Here is a 12383-nt window from a genome sequence, read left to right as displayed (position 1 = left end):
ACCTGCTCATGTTGGCCCAGAAATTGGGGTACCATAACCTGAGCACCCCTCCTTGTGCCATCAGTGGAGTTAAACCAGCCTACAGCTATTTGGGACGAAAAGAATGCTGGTGTTGGAAGTACCATGAGCTGCAGTAAGGGTGAGGAGGCTTTGCTGTTGCATGGCTTAGGAGGACTTGCCTGTGCTGGTTGGTGGTAGCATCACCTGACCTGTTTCAGCCCAAATCACCTGGAAAACCAGCTTTAACAGTGGTTTAATTTTTTACAACTTTTAAGTCCCAAAAGTGCTGTTCCTCCCCACATCCTACTGCATCTCAGAGGATTCTCCCTACTGTGCAAAGTGCTGAGAAAAAAAATATCCTGCTTTTGGCAAAGGAAACTAGAAGGTGATGGAGGTTCCCTGCTCAGGCTGCTCCTCAACTCCAGGGGTGGAACTAGGCTGGGGGTACCTGGATTTAGGATTGAGAGGAGGAAAATCCAGCTTGGCTGATGGATGGAAGAGTCCCCATTCATAGCAGGAGACATTGCCTGTGCTGGGCTCCTTGAGGTCCCACCTCAAATCCTGGGGTCAGTTTTGGGCCCCTAATGAAAATTAAGACCTTGAGGGGCTGGAGCATTTCCACAGAATGGGATGGAGCTGGGGAAGGGGCTGGAGCACCAGGAGAGGCTGAGGGAGCTGGGAGGGGGGGCTCAACCTGGAGAAAAAGAGGATCAGGGGTGACCTTCTGGCTCTGCAGAACTCCCTGACAGGCGGGGACAGCCAGGTGCGGGTTGGGCTTTGCTTCCAAGGAGCAAGAGACAGAACAAGAGGAAACAGCCTCAAGCTGTGCCAGGGGAGGTTTAGGTTCAATATTAGCGAAAATCCCTTCGTGGGAAGGATGGTCAGTCACTGGCCCAGGGCAGTGGGGAAATCACCATCCCTGGAGACGTTAAAAAAATGTGTGGATGTGGCCCTTGTGAACATGGTTTAATGATGAACATGGTTTTGGTGCTGGGCTGATGGTTGCACTTGGTGATCTTGGAGGTCAGTTCCAACCTTGACATTCTTTGATTCCATGATTCTGCATGGGGGCCAGGGAGCTGTGGGCAGTGGGTGGGGAGCAGTTGGGTGGAGGGAGCAGTACCTGGGTCCTCTGGCTGAGATGTGGCCAAAAGGCTCAGTGTGGGATGGGCTCCAGCCCTGCAGCCCTGGGCTAGCTCCTGTCCACCTTTTTCCCTGTCTCCATCTTCAGTCCTTTCATCAGCATCCAGTGACTCCTTGTTTCCCCTTCCTTCCACAGAGACACTGATGGACTCCACCACGGCGACAGCAGAGCTGGGCTGGACGGTTCATCCTCCATCAGGGGTAAGGCATCACCTAACAGGGACCTGGAGCTGCTCTGGGGTCTCTTCTGCATGTGAATGTGGCAGGCTTGGCCCAGGAAAAGTCAGGCACTGATGCAAAGTGCCTTGGCCATATGGGAAGAGCACAAAAGGAGGTGACAGTTGAGGTTTCCAGTAGTTTTCTAGGAGGTGGTACTCCAGAAAATACCCCAGTGTTGGTGGGATGTAGTTCCCACCCCACAGAGTCATGCAGTGTGGAGCTAGAGGAATCACAGTCTTCATAGAGCTGGCATACAGCCGCCTAAAAATGAGGAGAGGAAGAAACAATATGCCAAGGCCACCATCATTTGTCCCCAGTGTCTCACTTGTTATTCCATTGTCTGTCACTTGTAGCAGGATGAGGGCATTAGGCTCAGGTCCTGAAGGGACTGGCATCCCATGGAGAAATGTTTGCTGGTTCAGCAGAACTATCTGTCTTCTTTACCAGGGCCAGGTGTACCCTGAAACACTTCAAAGAACCACGCTGAAGAAACTCCTTTAAAGAAGAGCTTGGGCAAGGCAGTGCATCAGGTTCTTCCCCCAGAGGGTGCTGGGCACTGCCCAGGCTCCCCAGGGAATGGTCCCAGCCCCAAGCCTTCCAGAGCTCCAGGAGCATTTGGACAATGCTCCCAGGCATGCTCAGGGTGGGATTGCTGGGGTCCTGGGCAGGGTCAGGAGTTGCACTCAATGATCCCTGTGGGTCCTTTCCAACTCAGAACATTCTGTGACTCTGTGATTTCTGCACCCTTCCTCTCTTGGGAGAAACCCAGAGTGGAGCCACCTCTGTGTCCATGTGGGGCATCAAGGTGCTTCAGAGCATCCTGCCCACCTCTGGTGGTCACCAGGGGCAGCCACAGTGTCCACCCCCCCCAGACCTCCTCCCTTACACTTGGGTGGCCCAATCCAGCCTGGCCAAAGCCTGGAGATGCTTCCCAAGCCCGTGCATGGCAGTGGTGGCTCGGGCTCCGTCCTGCCTTCCATCCACCCTCTGTGGGGGCTGGATGAAGACGTTTCTGTGGACCTCACCCCCAGGCTGACAGCATGCCCCCGATCTGAGCCGACTTGGCAGAAGAAAAGAAAGAGGCGAGAAAAGCCTTGTCTGGGGAGATTAAACGGAGCCGGAGCAGCGAGGCCGCGGTGCCGCGCCAGGCACAGGCGCTGCCGGCCGGGCCCATCACCATGATAAAGGGCAGAGCTGCCCCAGCCCCGCCAGTGCCCGCCGAGGGGGATGACGGGCACACAATGCAGGGGAGAAGAGGTCAAGTCTTTTTCTCTCCTGGCCCAGCCTTTCTTGTTTGCGGTGTTTCCATATGTGAAGCACGCCCTGCTCCCGCTCCCCAGCCCGGCCGTAATGAGGCCGGGGCCTGCTGGAAGCCGTCTCCCCGGGTTATTGTGCTGCTGCCTTCTTTTGAGCTCCCGGCATGTTAATTAGAGAGCCAAGAGAAAGGGAGAGGCTTCTAATTAAGCGTCGAGGAAGCACAGGGGCTGGTGCACAGGGGTGACTTTCTCTCCCATCTGGGAAAAGGGAAGTCTGGAGCCAGCCGCTCGCTGCGGCAGGGATGTGGGAGGATGCTGGGGGTCCCAAGCCTGGCCCCCAGGGTGCTCCCAGGTCCCCCATCAGGGTGGAGATGCCCCATCTGGACAGTGCAATGCAGTCCCAGCGGTTGGTGGGATTGTCTCCGGTCTCCTCTGGGCAGGGCCCTCAGGGGGGATATAGGCACATCATGTCCTGCTCTGTGCTCATCATGGGTGACTATTCTGTGGTGCCTTCATGGCCTCATGTCTATGGGCAGGACAAGGCAGTGCATCCCACTCAGAGGTGGCTGGCCAGGTTGGAAACAGCCAGCATCACCTGGAAGACAGAAGCTGCCATGTTCTCCTTTTTGGGGATTTTTAGAGACCCCAAAGCCCAAACAGTTGCTTTATGTCTGGCTCTGAAGCTCTTGTGCCATTCATATATGTACCCAAGCCCTGCCTCCAGCATCTCCTGTTCATCCCAAGTCCTGAAGACCCTCATTCCACCATGTGCTGCTCCTGCCTGACCAAGGCTGAGCTCTCTGGGCTCATGTCCTTACCCTCCCTGGGGGCTGGGCAGGTGTGGTGGGGGGGGGTCCCTTGGTTTTGGTAGCTGCCAAGGTAGGTGTCTGGAATGGTCCAGGTGAGGGAGAGCCACACCAGAGGCAGGGCAAGGGAGGGAATTGCTTCTGCATGCCTTGCCCTTGATTCCCTCGCTCCCCTCCCAACCAGTGCCCTGAAGAGCAGGGAGATCCTGCAATTTTCCACTAACACACCAAATTTATTTCTGGGAAACAAAGCAAATGCTCCGGCTGTGTTTTGCGAGGATGCACTTCTTGTCCCCCAGCCCTGGCAGCAGATTTACAGCTACTGCCAATCTGAAGTGGTTGGAGCTGCTGGGGATCTTCCCTGACAGCCTTCTGTTGGGCTGTGAGCCTTGATGTGCGAGGAGCAATCTGTCTCCCATATCCTGAGCCTCTCCCCCCAGTCCTGGGTGTCCTTGTGAGGCCCTTTACAACCTGAGGGGCTGGTGCTGTGCTGCAGGATTTTCTCTGGATTTGGTCCTGGCACTGGTGCTGGATCTGGGCTGTGCTGCTGCCCTGCCCTGGGTGTTGTGATCCTACATCCAGGGCAGGGTTGTGCTTGGGGTGTAACATCCATGGGGAACAGCTTGGCTTCCACTTCAGCAGTTTTATGAACAAATTCAGAAGGAGCAGTTCCAGCTGGCTGCGACCGCGTCACACGCCAGCAGGATTCTGGTCCCTGGTGCCAGCATCACACAGGTGCCCTGGGTGGGGATGGGACTGCGGGAAGGTGCTTTGCACTCCGGCAGGGGCTGGGCAGGAGGAGATGCTCTGTGAGCTGAGGGTTCTCCTCCCACAAAGACCCTTCCCTGTTGGTGCTCCCTGCAGAGGAGCAGTGGCCAGTTACAGGCTGCAGCTCATGCCCTGCATCCCCCTCTCTGAAATGTCTCCATCCTACACAGAATGGAGACAACCAGCACTGGAGGATTTGAGAACAAACAGCCTGGGAAAGGGCAGAGAGCTGGAGAAGGCCAGATGATGTCACAGCAGTCTTGAGCTCTGTGGGGACCCAAGGGGACAGCTGGAACTGTATCAAGGGGGTTTAGACTGGATGTTAGGAAGAGGTTCTCCCCCAGAGGGTGCTGGGCACTGCCCAGGCTCCCCAGGGAATGGGCACATCCCCAAGGCTGCCAGAACTCCAGGAGTGTTTGGATACTACTCTCAAGCACAGCATGGGATTGTTGGGGTGACTGTACAGGGCCACAAGGATGACTTGATGATCCTTGTGACTCCTTCCAGCTCAGGATGTTCTCTGTAACTCTACAGAGCTTCCTCCAGAGCTGGCAGAGTCAGTCAGCTGGGGAGAGCTGGGCAGAGCTTCCCATGGGGAAACCTGTCAGCTCTGAGCTGTCTTGCTGAGAAGGATGTTGCTGTCATGGCACAGCTTGCAGGCATGTCTGCATCCCATAGATCAGTTCAGGACAGCTGGGGCTGGAACCTGAGCACACCTGCTGGAGGAGTCCCAAAGCATTTTACCATCGAAGGGCAGGGATGAGGGCTCCAGTGAGACTTACCCAGCACCTCCTTTTTGGGAGCACAGCAGGATTAGCTGTGGTCCCATCCTGCCCCTGGGAAGAGGCACTGGCTGCAGCCAGGCATGAGGTTTTGTGGCTTATGAGGAAGCAGGTCCTGTTTGCCATGTCTGTAACTATAGTGGCGCTGGTGGGAATCCTTGTGCTAAAGGCACTGTGTTCTTTGGCCAGAGGCACAGCAATGCAGCCATAGACAGAGTCCCTGTTAAAACCATTTCTGCAGAGCAGTGGCCTTGCTGTCCCTCCAGCAGCAGAGAGGCTTGACCATGAATCCACACATGGAGCATGGTGCTCGTGGCAGCAAGGTGGCTCCAAGGGGCCCCTTTGTCTGTACAGGGGACATGGTGTGGGTCAAACCCTGCCCAGGCAGGTACAGGGCACCTGCAGGGGGTGCTGGGAGGAGGTGCTGGGCACTCTGGGACAGCTTGTGGGATGGGGTGGGCACAGAGAAGGGCAGCTGGGGCTGGCAGAGCCTACGTGGCACAGAGTGGGGATGGGAAGAGGTGAGGAGGGTGGGGAGTGCCCGTTCAGAGCAGCCCCTTGACTGTGTGTGTCCTGCCCACAGTGGGAAGAGGTGAGTGGGTACGATGAGAACATGAACACGATCCGCACCTACCAGGTGTGCAACGTCTTTGAATCCAGCCAGAACAACTGGCTCCGGACCAAGTACATCCGCAGGCGAGGAGCACACCGCATCCACGTGGAGATGAAATTTTCTGTCCGGGACTGCAGCAGCATCCCAAATGTCCCAGGCTCCTGTAAGGAGACTTTTAACCTGTACTATTTCGAGTCAGACTTTGACTCGGCCACCAAGACTTTTCCTAACTGGATGGAGAATCCTTGGATGAAGGTGGACACAATTGCTGCTGACGAGAGCTTCTCACAGGTGGACTTAGGTGGACGGGTGATGAAGATCAACACCGAGGTGCGCAGTTTTGGGCCTGTCTCCAAGAATGGTTTCTACCTGGCCTTCCAGGACTACGGGGGCTGCATGTCCCTGATTGCCGTCCGTGTCTTCTACCGCAAATGTCCCCGTGTGATCCAGAACGGGGCCGTCTTCCAAGAAACCCTGTCGGGAGCAGAGAGCACCTCGCTGGTGGCAGCCAGGGGCACATGCATTGCCAACGCCGAGGAGGTGGACGTGCCCATCAAGCTGTACTGCAATGGTGATGGCGAGTGGCTGGTGCCCATCGGCCGCTGCATGTGCCGGGCCGGCTACGAGTCGGTGGAGAACGGGACCGTCTGCAGAGGTAAGCACGGGCTCACCTCTGCTGGGGGGCACTCGGGGTTTGCATCTGGGATCTGCATGAACTGTCTGGGAGGGATCTCCTTGGGCAGGGGTGGCAGAGGGGCATGTGTGGAGGCTGACTCCTTCCCCAGCTCCTCACTTCCTGCCCTAGGCTCATCCGTCCATTATAGAGGTTGTACATGACCTCCAGGTCCCCAGAACCACTGGGTTCAGGGCTGGCACATGTTGCTGGTGCCATCCATGCTCTCCAGGGTTTGGAGGCACACACGTGTGGTGCATGTCACCAATCTGTAGTTGCCTCCCAAAGTACTGGGGCTGTTATGCTGTTGGTTTTGCTGTGTGCTTTGGCATGGGCTGAATCTCTTGTTGGATGAGGGGAGTGGGAATGCAGGGTCCCAAAAGGGTGCAGTGGGAGGGAACAAGTTGTCTACAGTGTTTTCTTGGTAAGGTGCAAATGGCCCAGGGCAGGACATGGTCATGGCCTGTTCAGAGCTACCTGGCCCCTGTGCTCCTCAACAGCTAGAGGTTTCCTGCCCTATAAATGTTCTGCCTCTATAGATGTTCTCCTCCCCCTGTAGATGTTCAAAGCAGACTCTGTGAGTGCCTGCTGAGTTCCGCTGAGCACCATGGAGCCAGCCTGGTCCCAGGCCAGCCAGAGGCTCAGCACCCCCCTCCCTGAGCTGATATCTGTGCCCCTGTCCAGTCATACATGGGCTCGGGAAGGTTGAGAAAGGAGCTCTTGGGATTGCTGGGAGGGAGGTGGGGACCCCAGAGCTGTGTGATGGGCACCTGCAGCTGTGCCAGGCACAGAGCAAACCACAGAGTTTGGCAAACAGGACTTTTTTCCCCTGACCTGGCTGAATGTCCAAATCCCTCTGCGGTTCCGATAGCATCGGCACACTCCAAGCAGAGCCAGGGCTTCTGACATCCTTTATAGACACGTTGTTTGTCGCTGCAGAGCCAAGGGAGGAGCTGTGTCTCCTCTCTTCCGGCTGCGAAGCGTTGGCCAGGTAGAACCAAGCATGGGGAAGGTGCTGGTAGTGGGAAACAGACACACTGAAGAAGGCAATGGACAATCTGATTGTGTTCAGTAGGAACTGCAGGCTGTATGGTCCCTTGGAGAGGGTTCCTTGTGTGCTGCTAGTAGCTGGGCTGCTCATGCACCAAAATTCAGGTCCTGGTGTGCTGTGGGGATCATTTAATATCCATTATTTCAGCTACTCCACGCTTAGCCGCTGAATGCTTCTTCCCACCGAGCTCGGGCAGATCAAGTGTCTTACAGCCTTAGCAGGGATGGGGATGGGGACAGCAAGGAAGTCCTGCTGGAAACTGAGCCTGGCTAATCCCTGCCTCGAAGGGCAGACAGGGCTTTTACAGCTCCCAAGTGAAGCATCCGTAGCAGCGCCAGAAACCCCAGTGATTCATGGCAGCTTTTCCGTCTCAGCCTGTTTGTTCCCGGAGCAGACCCAGCCCCGCTCTGATGCAGCCGGGGTTTCTTGGGGAGCTCCGCGGTGCCACTGCGGGCCCAGCCAAGGGACAGTCCCCTCGCATACCCCGGGGCTCCCAGGACCCCTCCTGTAGAGCCCTGTCCCCGCAGGGCTGGGGGAGCAGAGCAGGCAGGAGCGGGGGCCGAGGCGGAGGAGCGAGAAGGAGGGAGAGGCCGGTCCCCGCTTTGTCTGGGCAGCAGCAGCAGCAGCAGGATTTTGGGAGGTCCGGTACCTCGGCAGCTGTTTCTGCAGCCGGTGCTGGCCGCGCTCCCCGCCCTCATTAATCACGCGGTGGCCGGCAGCCCATCGTCTCCATGGGGCAGCTGGCTGGGGGCTGCCTCCCCTTCCCCTTCTCGTTCCCTTTCCCTTTTTCTTTTTCTTTTCCCTTCCCCTTCCCCTTTCTCCTTCCCCTTTCTCCTTTCCTTTCCGTTCTCCTTACCTTTCCCCTTCTCCTTCCCCTTCGCTTTTCCCTTCTGTTTCCCCTTCTCCTCCCTCTTAACCTTCCTCTTTTCCTTTCCTTCCCCTTCCTATTCCCTTATCCCCCTCTTCTTTTCTTTCCCTTTGATCTTTGCCTTTGTCTTCTCCGTTCCTTCTTTCCCTTCCTCTTCTCATGTGGGGTGGAATCAGGGCTGGATGGCACCCCAGTATTGTGCCCCTCCATTTTTCCCTGGCAGCCCCCAGAAGAGGAGTGTGGACTGGGAGGAGAGCCAGACACAGAGTTGGCAGGAGAGCCATGGAATCCCCGTCCTCTCCCAGCCCTCCCAGTGAGCCGCACAAAGGGCTGGGAAGGGGCTGCTCGGCCCAGCTCTGCTCGGGAAGGACCTGCGGGATGTATCCCTGCATCCCCTCCCTGCTCGAGAAGGACCTGCGGGATGTATCCCTGCATCCCCTCCCTGCTCGGGAAGGACCTGCGGGATGTATCCCTGCATCCCCTCCCTGCTCGGGAAGGACCTGCGGGATGTGTCCCTGCATCCCCGCCCTCCTCCCGCCGGGTCCCTGCCCCGGTCCCTGTGGAGGCAGCAGCGGAGCCGCCTGGCTTGGAGGACTCACTCCTACATGTGGCTGGCAGGTTTGCTCGTGTTTCCAGAGGTGGGAGGGAATCTGGGCCCTTTTCCAGAAGCAAAACAATAGCAAATCTGAGCTGGCTTTGGGGGTGAAGTTCTTTCACACACTCAGGCGCCTAAACAGGACGTAGCAGGGAGCATGGGGGGCCACGGTCCTGCCCCACCAAAGGGTCTAGGTGGAGAAGGACATCCCAAGGAATGGACAGCCCCTCTGTGCAGCTGGAAGGAGTTGCTCATTTTCTCCGCTGGGTTTTTCATCTGGCTAATAGCACGCCAGCCTGCTCGCGGCAGTGTGCACAAGGGATATTTATGGAGGAAGTTCATGCATCTAACAGCTTAAGCTCTTCTAAGCTCGCAGCCCCAGCACAAAAGGATTTGGGGGCAGTTAACAATTCCGTGTGGTTAAGAGATTTTCATTTCGCTGGGCCTGGCTTGCCGCTCCTGCAGGGCCCTGCGAGGGGTGGCTGCCCGCTCCTCTGCGCTGCTCTCCGCTCGCTCCCCAGCTCCTCGCTGCGAGGGGCTGCACACACACATCTCCCCCAGCCCCGTCCTCCGCGCTTCACCTTCTGCTCCCTGCCTGCTTTTCTCTCTCCATCTCCCTGTTCTTTGTCTGCGCCTCCCCCCTTCCCTCCCCTCCCCGTCCCTCCCATGCAGCACATTGAGCAGTTTCTCCCTCTCCCGTACCCATTGGCTCCGCTCAGCCACAGCGGAGGCAGAGCCATTGTGCTGCCGGGCTGGCTGGACAGCGGATGGACGCTGCCTGCACGGCCTGTGCCTGCTCAGGGACAGCAGCTGATGGCCGCTGCTCCCAGCAGCTCAGCCCTTCATCCCTTCTGCAGCTCCTCTCCATCACAGCAGGGGATCTCTGGTCTCTGTGTTGTCTTTGTTGTGCTCCTACGGCACTGAGCACCAAGAGTCCTGGTCTTGCTGGGGTGACAAGGGATGGTTTTACCCTGCAGAAGCTAGTGGTGACACTCTCTGGCTGTCAAGAGACATCTGGTGTCATCCCTTGGGGTCACAGGCCTTTCTGAGGAGGAGAGGAGCTGGTGAGCTGATGGAAAGAGGAGAAAACAAGTCAGATTCAGGCTGGCAGCTGTCTTCTCCTTGGCTCTGTTTTCTGCCTCTCTGCTCTGCTTTTGTGAGACCCTCCTGCAATGCTGCCTCCAGCTTTGGGGTCCCCAACATCAGAAGCATGTGGAGCTGCTGGAGTGAGTCCAGAGGAGGCCACAGAGATGTTGTGAGGACTAGAGCCCCTCTGCTCTGCAGCCAAGGCTGGGAGAGCTGGGGGCGTTCGCCTGGAGAAGACTCCAGGAAGAGCTCAAAGCCCCTTCCACTGCCTAAAGGAGTTCCAGGAGAGCTGGAAAGGGACTTCGGACAAGGAATGGAGGGACAGGACATGAGGGAATGGCTTCAGATGGACAGAGGGCAGGGACAGATGGGATATTTGGAAGGCGTTCCTGGCTGTGAGGCTGATGAGGCCCTGGCACAGGTTGCCCAGGAAAGCTGTGGCTGCCCCATCCTTGGAAGTGTCCAAGGCCAGGTTGGACGGGCCTTGGAGCAGCCTGGGATAGTGGAAGGTGTCCCTGCCCATGGCAGGGGGTAGGACTGGATGAGCTTTAAGTTCCCTTCAACTGAAACCATTCTGGGATTGTCTGATTTTGCAGCTTAAGGTGGAGCTGGGCCTCCCCTGAGGGGAGCCCCAGGCCTCAGCAGGGTCCCCTTCCCTGCTGTGATTTTGATGTTCAGGGTGGTGGACCTGCCACCACCCCACCATGTGTGGGTGATGTGGGCTCAGGCACGTGTGACAAGGACCCCAAGCCATCCCTCCAGAACAGAGGGTGGGAAACACCTAAGCTGTACTTGGGATTTGGAAGGGACCGAGTAGTGCTGAGGGCTGAGAGCAGCTTCTGATGTGCTGGAGCAGGGCCTGTCCGAGCTGTCTCACAGTCACGGCCCATGAGGACGTGATGTTTTCATGATAAAAGGCTATTTATGGCTCTGTGCCTGTTTCGGGTCTGGGCCTCCTCTGATAGTGCTGGACCCAGCCAATAAATTGTAAGGCTCTAGGGGTAATCGAGTTCTTCCAGGAAGCATTCCTGGTTGAACTGGAGCAGATACAGCCAATTGTTCTGGAAATGTTTCCAGAGACAAAGAACTGCCCGTTAAATGCTTCCAGAGGCTGTCCCTGCTTTCTTACTCTGCTGGGCCTGGCACTCCCACCTCAGAGAGCTTCATCCATCGCCACACCTCTGTGTTCCGTGTGCCTGTTGAAGGGTAATCTTTGGCCCCTGCTCCTCTGGTAAGGTTTTCAGCCAACTTTTTTGGCTCTCCCCAGCCCTTGGCACTGCTCTAGCCTTTCCCTTGGCAGATCCAGTTCCCCACATACAGGCTGCTCATGGTGATCAGCTGCATGCCAGAGGGGATGCTGAGATTCCCTCTGCCTGCATCCCCCCTTTGTTTAAACCACTTTGGCAATGGCATTTCTCTGGGTGCTTTTGGAGGATCCTTGTCCTTTCTTGTGCGACTGGGAGAGCTGGGACTGCATCCTTGTCCCTGTAGGTGTGATTTGACACGTTTGTACTGAAATGCACATTCCTTGCTTGTGCCCAGGGCATCGGGATTGCTGTATCGGGAACTCATCATTCTCAGTATTTACCACACCACAGCTTCCATGTCAACAGCTAACTTTATAGGGAACACTTTGGGCTTTCTCCTGGGTCATTGATAAAAATGCTAAACAGCCCAGAGGCACAAACCACATTTGTTGGCTGCAGCAGAAACAGCCCCGCTCGGATCTCCGGCCGCGCCGTGTTTGCCTGCCAAGTTTTAATTCATCAAGGATGTCCCATGGTGTCGGTGGAGCCACTGATTTCAGAATCAAAATATCCCGTGTGTTAGCCAGGGAAAGGCTCTGCAGAGGTTTGGGGGTGTGACATTAATGCCATTACCCCCCCAGTAAATCTTGTCAATCTTGTATTACATCAAAAACCCATACTAGGCTAATTTGCCTTAATCTGTTTTCCCTAAGTGCACATAGGTTGGCACTACTGTCCCTACCTTCCTTTAATCCCTCACTGACCCAGTCCTGGAGCTGTCACAGCCATATTTGACTAGTACTGATGTTGCAACCCTAAAACAGCCCAACTGCCTCATTTAGCAAATAGGTTTTTCCTCCGTCTCTGAAACACCCTGTTGCCTCACGGCGTGTGGAAAGTGAGCGCTGAGTGTGCCCCAGTCCATCACCTACACCCCCTTAGGTAGGTGCTGCCCTGACAGGCTGATTTAGCAATGTTTAACTTTAGTGGCTGCTATTTAACATCTTGAGTTACTGCTGGAATGGAAAGTATTCCACCATCATCCTTAAAGATGATTACATCACCTGGCTCCTTCCCAAGTACAAAACAGGAATTTGTCTGCCTTTTCTACAGGCTTGTTGACAATTTGAATGCTCCCAGCCGGCTGGGGCTCGGTGGCATTGTTGGATACTGCTTTTGGGGCTTCTCCCTCTCCTCCCTCTCTGTCTGGGAAGCAAGAATACAGCGTCTTTCTTTCCATGGCTTTGATTCTTCTTGCTGACCTCTCCATGTTCTG

At 56.2% G+C, this 12383-nt stretch overlaps 1 protein-coding gene across 2 annotated transcripts in view; it reads left to right on the top strand.

Moving 5' to 3' along the window:
• Positions 1 to 1257: 1257 nt before the first annotated feature.
• EPHB2 (EPH receptor B2) overlaps positions 1258 to 12383 on the top strand; it is an 85607-nt gene continuing 74481 nt past the window's right edge. Inside the window, exons 1-2 of one of the 2 annotated variants that reach the window (XM_041399113.1) lie at positions 1258 to 1344; positions 5558 to 6242. In XM_041399113.1, coding sequence (XP_041255047.1) covers positions 1288 to 1344; positions 5558 to 6242 — 742 coding nt within the window. In that variant the 5' untranslated portion in view covers positions 1258 to 1287. The remainder of the gene's footprint in view (positions 1345 to 5557; positions 6243 to 12383) is intronic. The other variant, XM_041399112.1, reaches the window with a different exon arrangement.

Source organism: Onychostruthus taczanowskii, unplaced genomic scaffold (genome assembly GCF_017590055.1).
Source record: "Onychostruthus taczanowskii isolate IOZ18803 unplaced genomic scaffold, ASM1759005v1 scaffold155, whole genome shotgun sequence".
Taxonomy (NCBI): Eukaryota; Metazoa; Chordata; class Aves; order Passeriformes; family Passeridae; genus Onychostruthus; species Onychostruthus taczanowskii.
This window is presented reverse-complemented; position numbering and strand designations above follow the sequence as displayed.